At 42.6% G+C, this 11,038-nt stretch overlaps 1 protein-coding gene across 1 annotated transcript; it reads right to left on the minus strand.

Annotated features, from left to right (window-relative positions):
* Positions 1 to 1,368: 1,368 nt before the first annotated feature.
* On the minus strand, positions 1,369 to 7,962 carry LOC141343277 (uncharacterized). Its single transcript, XM_073847871.1, has one exon. It carries the CDS (start codon positions 7,960 to 7,962, stop codon positions 1,369 to 1,371), a length of 6,594 nt encoding a protein of 2,197 aa, XP_073703972.1.
* Between the last annotated feature and the right edge of the window lie 3,076 nt (positions 7,963 to 11,038).

Here is an 11,038-nt window from a genome sequence, read left to right on the forward strand (position 1 = left end):
AAAAGCTTGAAAATATCTACCAAAGGTGATTCAGAGGTTCTTTAGACAGATCTGTAGAGATACAGTAGGGGGCAGCAGAAAATTACAGAGATGTAACCTCAAGCACATCTGACTTGAGTTAGAAAGTCTGAGCAAAATATTGTATAAATTCTTTTTCCTCTTCAAATCCAGTTACATTTGGTTGAAATACTTTGGCAACTGTGGCTTCTCAAAAGACTGGCCATGATGAAGTGACTAACAAAAACCTTAAAACAAAAGGCTAATTGTTTTTGGATCATTCCACTGTGATACACCTACCTAACACACCCATTAGATTGTGCAAACTATTTAACTAGTTGCTGACATGTCTTAATGCATATATGGATGATTCACTAGCTCCAGTGTCTATCAAGAAACACTAATCAGTAGTTGATTTAAATGTCTTCAGCATACACTGAAATGCACAGCTATAGAAACAACAAAAGCAACTGCAACAGACATTCCAGAGATCTCTTGCTGCAGAGGAGGAAGACAATGGTGGAATTTGGGATGGACAGTTGTATCTGTGGTATGTCCCATTACATAATACTGTCACAAAGTGATAAAGCAGAAGTCTCCAGCTAATAGTTGACCACTGGAAACCAGAAACGAGGGATAACAAACCACAGGAAAGAACCAAACACACGTGCTTCCTGCAGAAGTGGCACACGGGGTACTCTTAAGCACAGCATTGATTTTCAGAAGAGCTCTTTTGTTAGAGAACAGAGAAACTCTAGCAGTGGTTTGTGTTTGGCAGCAAGGAGTGGAGAATTGACTCCAAACATTATTGTATTGTCAGAAACACAGTGCTGCTTAACTGCTCATTACCAGCAGTTTGGTATTCCCCTTGAAGAATGAAACCTTGCAACAAAATCACAAGCTAGTCTCAATATGCCACACAGCAAAAGGGGTGGTTGCGAAACATTGCACGCATAATTTGATGTTTTGGGTGTGGATGTGGTGTGAATCACTGTGAGAGGTGAATTTCTGGAAACAACTGGAAACACATAAACCCAGATTTGTGCTAAAGCAGCAGTGACAGAGAGGACAAGCTGAGAAATACAACTAACAAAAAATGCACAGTGTTGCACAGACAAAACATGTTTTGGAAAACAAGCAAGTGTCACGATCTGTAAACCTTACAAACCTGCTTATTAAAGCCTAATTTGCTAACATAAAACTGAGGCACCCTTCACTCAGCATGCATATAAAGTTACACGCCTCTCAAGTAAAGCATGCTCAACCATCTAATAACAGCACAGCTATTCCAACACTACACCAGTCACCTTGAACCTCCCACACAGCAAATACGGATGGAAACCGGAGCAGTGCAACTAACATCAAAGCACGTTAGTGGAAGAACTGAAAAGAACTCATACCTTCTATGAAGTTGGGGAAGGTTTTTGCCTCTGGCTCTTGTAGTGAATGATCCCAACAAGGCTCTTCGAAAGGATCCTGCAGGATGCCACGCTCTATGGCCAGTTCTTCCAAGACATCATAGTCTAAATCATCTCCTGTAATCTCTGGCGCTGGGGGTGTAACAGGTTGCCCAGCAATAGGACTAGCAATCTGTTGCACTTCAATCACTTCCTCTACAACAACTATCTTCTTCCGCATGGCGTCGTCTTCGGACTGCTGTTGCGCGTCGCAGGTATTCTCGTCGGCAGGAAGAGGTCCAGTGATGACAGGGGCCTTGCTATCTGAGAGCCTGTTCTGTTTCTCTGCGCTCTGCTGTGTGTCAGGAGCAGGCGTGTGTTGTGCAATGCTGGGAGGTTCCCCCTGCTCGGGGAGGGGGGTGAGTTGGGCCGAGGCTGCTGCCGCTGTTGCTGCTGACGCTGAAGCTGCCGGTGCTTCCCTCTGTCTCAGCGAGGAGGATGTTTTTCCTTTCAGAACCTCCCGTTTTTCAGCTGAGGGCTGAGCAGGCTCCACCTCCCCTTTGTGAGCCGGGGCCTCATTCTGTACAGCTGTTGGCTGCGTGCTCTCCACAGCGTGCATTCCTTCAGAGGATGTCTTTGCAGAATCATTTGTTGTAACTTGCTCGGGGCTCTCGACCTTAGGAAGGTCAACCTGACCCGCATTCTCTGTCTTTACCTCTATTACCTTTGTCTCAGCTGTAGGTGGTGGGACTTGTTTTACAGCTGATGATTTGCTTGCAGATTTCTGCTTTTTCTTCTTTCCTTTTGAAGGCTTCCAGGCATCCTCTGTTTCTCCATCTTTTGCAGCTGTGACTACAGGTTCCTCAGTCAGTTTTGCTGGTGATGGCTTTTGTTGAACAGAATCAGAATCTTTATTAGATTCCAATTTCTTAGTTTGTGCGACTACTAAAGTCTTGCTGGAGTCAGTTGCGGTAATTTTTACTTCAGCACCTGTAGATGGGGACTGAGATACAGGGTTGAGTTCGGGCTTGCGACCTTTAACCTCTGCCTTGACCTCAGCAGCAGAAATGGCACAAGGAATCTCCACCTTTTTATGAACTTTAGTGTGGTCATCTTTAGATGCTTCTTGGGCATCCTTTGTTTTTTCAAGTGCCGTTGTTGATTCTAGAGATTTGACGGGCACCTGGGTGCTAATAGAGATAGATGACTTCATCTCATCGGCATGAACAGCAGACACATCATTTGTAACGTCTGCTTTTTTGTTCTCGATTGGTTGTTCTTGCACATTTTTGGTCAGCATGGTTTTTTGTGTTTTCTCCACATTTGGTTTGGATGGAGAAGGATGAGGAGCATCCTTATGTGTTTTGCTATAGCTTGTGGATGTGGTTTCTACAGACACATTAATACACACTTCTTCCTTGGGTTTTTCTTTCACTGCTTCGGTGGACACAGACACTACAGAGGATTGCACTGCTGTTGTCTCCATACTTGGTACATCCTGCACATTTTTAGTCATTGTGGTTTTTTGCATTTTTTCCACTTTTTGTTTTGATGGAACAGGACAAGAAGCATCCTTGTCCTCTTTGCTACCACCTTTGGGTGTGGTTTCTTGAGAGACACTGACACACACTTCCTCCTTGGGCTTTTCTTTAACTGTTTCAGTAGAGAAAGAGGATTTCACTGCAGTTGTCTCTACTACTGATGAAACAGCTGGGACATCCTGCACAGTTTTAGTTTTCTGTGTTTTCTCCACCTTTGGTTTTGATGGAGTAGGATGAAGAGCATCCTTTGCTGCTTTGCTATCGTCAGTTCCTGTGAATGTAGTTTCCTGGGAGATTTTGATAAACACCTCTTCCTTGGGCTTTTCTTTGACTGCTTCAGCTGAGGATTGCACTGCTGTTGTCTCCATTGTTGACAAAACGGTTGGTATATCCTGCTCATTTTTGGTCTTTGTGGTTTTTTGCGTTTTCTCCACTTTTGTTTTTGATGGAATAGGATAAATAGCATCCTTATCCTCTTTGCTACCACCTTTGGGTGTGGTTTCTTGAGAGACACTGACACACACTTCCTCCTTGGGCTTTTCTTTAACTGCTTCAGTAGAGACTGAGGATTTCACTTCAGTTGTTTCCACTGATGATAAAACAGCTGGCACATCCCGCACAGTTTTAGTTTTCTGTGTTTTCTCCTCCTTTGGTTTTAATGAAGGAGCATCCTTAGCCATCTTGCTATCGTCAGTTCCTGTAAAAGTAGTTTTCTGGGAGACTTTCATAAACACCTCTTCTTTGGGCTTTTCTTTGACTGCCTCGGCCGAGACAGAAACTACAGAAGATTGCACTGCTGTTGTTTCCACTGTTGACAAAACGGTTGGTATATCCTGCCCATTTTTGGTCTTTGTGTTTTTTTGCGTTTTCTCCACTTTTGTTTTTGATGAAAGAGGGTAAATAGCATCCTTATCCTCTTTGCTACCACCTTTGGGTGTGGTTTCTAGAGAGACACTGACACACACTTCCTCCTTGGGCTTTTCTTTAACTGCTTCAGTAGAGAAAGAGGAGTTTACTGCAATTGTCTCTACTGCTGATGAAACAGCTGGCACATTTGTTTTCTCCACCTTCAGTTTTGATGGAGTAGGATGAAGAGCATCCTTAGCCGTCTTGCTATCGTCAGTTCCTGTGAATGTGGTTTCCTGAGAGACTTTCATAAACACTTCTTTGGGTTTTTCTTTGACTGCTTCAGCCGAGACAGAAACTACAGAAGATTGCACTGCAGTTGTTTCCACTGTTGACAAAACGGTTGGTATATCCTGCACATTTTTGTTCTTTGTGGTTTTCTGTTTTTTCTCCACTTTTGGTTGTGATGGAGTAGGAAGAGAAGCATCCTTATCCTCTTTGCTATCACCTTTGGGTGTGCTTTCTTGAGAGACACTGACACACACTTCCTCCTTGGGCTTTTCTTTAACTGCTTCAGTAGAGAAAGAGGATTTCACTTCAGTTGTTTCCACTGATGATAAAACAGCTGGCACATCCTGCACAGTTTTAGTTTTCTGTGTTTTCTCCTCCTTTGGTTTTAATGAAGGAGCATCCTTAGCCATCTTGCTATCGTCAGTTCCTGTAAAAGTAGTTTTCTGGGAGACTTTCATAAACACCTCTTCTTTGGGCTTTTCTTTGACTGCCTCGGCCGAGACAGAAACTAAAGAAGATTGTACTGCTGTTGTCTCCATTGTTGACAAAACGGTTAGTATATCCTGCCCATTTTTGGTCTTTGTGGTTTTTTGCGTTTTCTCCACTTTTGTTTTTGATGAAAGAGGGTAAATAGCATCCTTATCCTCTTTGCTACCACCTTTGGGTGTGGTTTCTAGAGAGACACTGACACACACTTCCTCCTTGGGCTTTTCTTTGACTGCTTCAGTGGAGACTGAGGATTTCACTGCAGTTGTCTCTACTGCTGATAAAACAGCTGGCACATTTGTTTTCTTCACGTTCGGTTTTGATGGAGTAGGGTGAAGAGCATCCTTAGCTGTTTTGCTATCGTCTGTTAGTGTGAATGTAGTTTCCTGGGAGACTTTCATAAACACATCTTCTTTGGGCTTTTCTTTGACTGCTTCAGCCGAGACACAAACTACAGAGGATTGCACTGTTGTTGTTTCCACTGTTGACAAAACTGTTGGTATATCGTGCCCATTTTTGGTCTTTGTGGTTTTTTGCATTTTTTCCACTTTTAGTTTTGATGGAAGAGGACAAGAAGCATCCTTGTCCTCTTTGCCACCACCTTTGGGTGTGGTTTCACTGACACACACTTCCTCCTTGGGTTTTTCTGTAACTGCTTCAGTAGAGATAGAGGATTTCACTGAAGTTGTCTCTACTGCTGAGGAAACAGCTGGCACATCCCGCACAGTTTTAGTTTTCTGTGTTTTCTCCACCTTCGGTTTTAATGGAGTAAGATGAGAAGCATCCTTAGCCGTTTTGTTATCGTCAGTTCCCGTGAATGTAGTTTCTTGGGAGACCTTTATAAACACCTCTTCTTTGGGCTTTTCTTTGACTGTTTCAGCCGAGACAGAAACTACAGAGGATTGCACAGTTTTGGTCTTTGTGGTTTTCAGCATTTTCTCTACTTTTGGTTGTGATGGAGTAGGACAAAGAGCATCCTTATCCTCTTTGCTATCACCTTTGGATATGGTTTCTTGAGAGACACTGACACAAACTTCCTCCTTGGGCTTTTCTTTGACTGCTTCAGTAGAGACGGAGGATTTCACTGCAGTTGTCTCTACTGCTGATGAAACAGCTGGCACATCCTGCTCAGTTTTCATCGCTTGAGTTTTCTGTGTTTTCTCTGCCTTTGGTTTTGATGGAGGAGCATCCTTAGCCATTTTGCTGTCATCAGTTTCTGCGAATGTGGTTTCCTGGGAGACTTTTATAAACACCTCTTCCTTGGGCTTTTCTTTGACCGCTTCAGCTGAGAGAGAAAATACAGAGGATTCCACTGCTGTTGATGAAACTGTTGGTATGTCTTGCACATTTTTGGTCTTTGTGGTTTTCTGTGTTTTCTCTACTTTTGTTTTTGATGCAGTAAGATGGGGAGCATCCTTATCAAATTTGCTATCACCTGTGGATGTGGTTAGAGAGACTTTGGTGCAGACATCTTCTTTGGGCTTTTCTTTGACTTGAGCTGTCTCCACTGCTGATGAAACAATCAGCACATCCTCTACATTTTTGGTAAAAGTGGCTTGCTGTGTTTTCTCCACCTTTGAAAGAGTAAGACGAGCAGCATCCTTATCTGATTTGCTGTCTCTTTTGGATGTGGTTTCCTGGGAGACACTGACACACACTTCTTCTTTGGGCTTGGGCTTTTCTTCAGCTGCTTCAGCAGTGACAGGACATATAGAAGACTGCACTGCTGCTGCCCCCACTGTTGCTGAAACAATTGGTATATCCTGCAAAATTTTTGTCTTTGTGGTTTTCTGCGTTTTCTCCGCTTTTGGTTTTGATGCAGCAGGATGAGAAGCATTGCTATCCTTATCTGCTTTGGGTGTGGTTTGAGAGACATTGATAGAAGCTTCTTCCTTTTCTTTGACTGCTTCAATAGAGACAGACGATTTCACTGCAGTTGTCTCCACTGCTGAAAAAACAGCTGGCACATCCTGCACATTTGCTGACACCAGGGTTTGCTGTGTTTTCTTCACCTTTGGTTCTGATGGAATAAGATGAAGAGCATCTTTAGCCATTTTGCTCTTATCTGCTACTGTGGATGTGGCTTTCTTATATACCTTAACAAACACATCTTCCTTGGGCTTTTCTTTTGCTGCTTCACTAGGAACAGATGACACAGATGATTTGCCTGATGTTGCCTCTACTGTCAATGAAACATTCTGCACATTTTTCACCACAGTAGTTTTCTGTGTTTTCTCCTCCTTTGGTTTTGATGGAGTGGGTTGAGGAAAATCTTTAGCTGTTTTGCTATCACCTATTACAGTGGATGTAGTTTGCTGGAAGACCTTGACAAATTCTCCTTCTTTTGGCTTTTCTTTAACTGCTTTAGTATGGACCGAAAACAGAGAGGATTCCACTGCAGTTGTTCCCTCCGCTGATGAAACCACTGGCACATCCTGCACATTTTTCGTCACAAGGGTTTTCTGTGTTTTCTCAACCTTCGGTTTTGAAGGAGTAGGATGACGAGCATCCTTAGCTGCTTTGCTCTCACCAGCTGCTGTTTCATGTGAGACCTTGATAGACACTTCTTGTTTGGGCTTTTCTTCAGTATGGACAGCAAACAAAGATTCCCCTGCCACTTTTGACGAAATGGTTGACACATCTGGACTCGCATGGAGCTTTTGTGTTTTCTGAATGAATGACGTCTTGGTGCATTCCTTGAAATCCGCCATATTTTCCTGCTCAACTGGCTTGGCATGGTACGTTTCAATAGGAGGCATTTTGGAGGCCGAATGCATAGCGAACTTCCTTCTAACACTTGGTTCCATCTCTCTGGTGTATTCGTGAGCATCAGAACGCATGGGTTGCTCTTTGGATTCCCATGATCCTTTGGGTCTGATCTGAGAGCTAGTCATGGGACGGCCTCTAAATCTTGGCACTCTCTCGCCAGATTCAGTAACTTCAGCCTCATCCATGCTCGCCGTTTTGCGGCGGTACTCCTGTCGATCCAGAAAAGCCTCTTCTGCACCCATCTTACCGGGTTTGGGAACATAAGAAGTTGGACCCTGAATGGCTTGGACCCGTTCCGCCCTGCGGGCGATAGCTAGAGTGGCAGCTGGCCGTCGTACTCTTTGCAGCGGAGTGGGAACGATCTCTGGAGGCAAATGCAGGTAATCGCGCAAGTAGACAATCCCTTCGTTAGTGAGGTACCAGTAGTAATGCTTCCACGCAAAGGTCTCCCTCACATATCCCCTTGACTTCAGCGAGCCCATGGCTCTTATCACCTGCAGGTTATCCACACCAGGAATCTCAGGGTGCTTGGTCTGAGGCCGCTTGTCTTTCTTGGCCACCATGACGCCATCCCTAAACAGATGCTCGTAGATGGCCTTCAGGTTGTCCAGGGGCATTAGCATTCCAGCAACCATTGTGCTTCCTTAGTCGTGCAGCGTCTGAATAAACAGGAACGGCTATGCCAAAGAAGAACAAGTCACTGAATGACCTCACTCCCCAGAGTCCTGTGGCAGAGCCTGCTGCCACGTGCTACCAATTCAATCAAAAAAGACGCTAAAAATAAATACAACCTGCTATTCTGTACTGGTCCGCTGTTGTTTAGCTAACTTCCCTCCTAATCAAAAGTGTTTCTTCTTTCTTCTCAAACTTTCTCAGAGGCAATGGAAAAACTTAGAAAAGGAAAACTGTTCTCTCCTTTACTCAGCCTTCCTTGCAAGTGAGCATAGTCCGGACTGGCAGAGCTGCAATGAGAGGGGGTGTGTGTAAAAGAGAGAAAGAGGGAGAGTACTATGATCTCGTCGGCCACTCCCACCTCAGTCAAGCAAGGAAGAAACTGTTAGAATCAAACCGCCCGGTCGGCAGACTCTTAACAGTTGTGAATGGCTTGGAGTGAACACTTGCAAAGATAATCAGCAAAAGTACAGAGAGCAAAAATAGATCTCTAAAAATAGAAAAAAGAAGTGCCTGTTCAGCACACCTATATCTCACTGAGACATATGCACAGCACAGTCTATGAGGAACCACCCACAGCTGTGCAAAGCACACAGCACACATTACACACTTCGGGGTGTGTTGGACCATCTCAGAAGGAGAGAGAGTAGATTGGTCAATGAGAAGCTAGGTTACAGAAAAGGAGACACCTTTCACGTATGTCATCCAATAGGTACAAGACACAGTTATTAACACCCACCTCAGGCAACCAAGGTTTACACACTTCATATCATGTGACGGGACACTCCTTTTGCCCTACAGAAACTTGAATTCTTCAAAACATTCCTTGCAGCAACTCCTTTGGATAGGAGATGAATAGGTTGACATAGAACATTTGAATACGCATAACTGACTTAACTGATGAATCAGTGTGGATACCACACAGGAAGAAAGCATGAGATTCCAACAGAGGGAAAAGCACATCGTGTCCATTGTTAATGTTATTACAAGTGCAAACACAAAACATATGTTACTGTTTAGCTTATTTTAAACTACTGAGCAGCTGGTTAGTGTTTTGCATAATGACACATTTGTATATTTCTATACAGTAAAATCCATCTTTAACTATAGTGTTTAAAGACTGTACACACACACAGCATTACTCTAAGCACGTTTTTACAAGCACTGCTGGCAGTACAGTGACATGATGCAACAGACTGAAAGAACCGTTGAAGAATTCATCTAGAGCTCCATATATCTCAACCTCAATTTAGCTGTTGAATTTGAGTTTCCTATGAGAGAGACTACTAAATAAAGAGCTGTGCTTTACTCCTAACCTTTCGAAGGAACCAAGAACGTGGTGCGTGTGATCTGAGAGGGAGAGTAAGGCTGGGATAGACACAGACAGATGCAGATACAGAGAGCAGAAAGTGAGAGGGGTAGAGTTGCACCGATTGTCTCTAATGCCTTCTGGAAAAACTGAACAGATACTTCGTAATGACTGCCGCAATTACCAATTTTCTGAGTATATCTGGTAGGAATGAGCGGTAAGGATATGCCATGCACAGCACTTCGTACCTCAAACGGACAAATGTTTGTGTTTTAATCACCATGGAAACAGACAGACAGTGTGTCAGTTCCGGGAAACTCAAATATCCTCTTTCACGTCCCTCCAACGCCATGAAAATAAGTTCTGGGCAGCTGTGCGGGACATCACAGCACTCCTAAGCTGGAACAACCTATCTGTCATGATCAGCACTGATAAATGCTGGCAGCACGTACTACTTTTTTAGTAGTTATGTTGTTTTAATGTGTTTCATTATCTATAATTATTAATACTTATTGCCATGATTATTATCATTTTACTACCATTCACAAGTTTGGTGTCAGTAATATATATTTTTAAAATAATAATACGTTTAGTCAACAAGTATACATTAAATTGATCAAAAGTGACAGACATTTTAAATGCTCTAAAAGATTTAAATTTCGATCATTCCATTCAAAGAATTAAAAAAAAAATTATCAAGAACCATGTGACACTGAAGACTGGAGTAATGATGCTGAAAATTCAGCTTTAATCACAGGAATAAATTACATTTTAACATATATTCAATATTTCATAATATTGCTGTTTTTACTGTATTTTGATCACATAAATGCAGCCTTAGTCAGCAGAAAAAGACTTATTTAAAGAAATAAATACTGACTTATTTTGAGTATTAAAATGATCATTCTAGATAATTTAGTTAATGTATTATTGACCTAGAGAAGATCAGACCTAGAAAGAGCAATCTCTCACTCTCTCTTATTTCTTGGCTGCTTATCAAAAGCATCTAAGAGAGCCACTTTCGGTTTGTCAGGTTCTGACCGGGCTCAGCCAGAATGATTTTAATGGTTTTATAAACAACTGAGGCTGTAAAACAAAAGAAGTGCTCTATTTTATAACAGTGTACATTTCAAGACTTGTTTCCAGGTGCGCACAAAAGTCCCAGCCTTTGTTTGAAAGCTTCCACTAGTTGAAGGCTGTTTCAAATCCATCTTCAGGTAATCAGTGGGTTAGCAACCACACATAACCCTAATAAACATACCCTAGACCGATTACAGAAAAAAAAATTCTTCCAGAAGTTAAATTTCTCCATGATGAATAATCGGTGGTGATTCACTGATCCTTAGTTGTTCCTCAATTATTCCTTTGTGCGTCATTAGAGATACTTACATTCACATTGTAATGACTTCAGTGTAGAAAAGCTCTCAACATTAAACAAAAGATGAGCAACAAAGAGGCGGGAGAATATATTTAAGGTCACCTAATGTAATTGAACTCATTTCAGCTCTTTGTATGTGTGCCCGGTTTGCCCAGAATAGACATGATCTGGCTCTCTTCCCACTGTAAAGCGCTCAGAAACACGTGCCTTCCTCCTTCAGCCTGCTGACAAAGGTCAACATGCCCCAGAGGTCAGATTTTGCATGTGTCCCTGGCAACAGATAGACAAACCAGCTGGAATATAACTAAAGAAATTCTTCTTTTTTTAACATGCTCATATTAGATTTCATTTT

This window comes from Garra rufa, chromosome 9 (genome assembly GCF_049309525.1).
Source record: "Garra rufa chromosome 9, GarRuf1.0, whole genome shotgun sequence".
In the NCBI taxonomy this organism is placed as follows: Eukaryota; Metazoa; Chordata; class Actinopteri; order Cypriniformes; family Cyprinidae; genus Garra; species Garra rufa.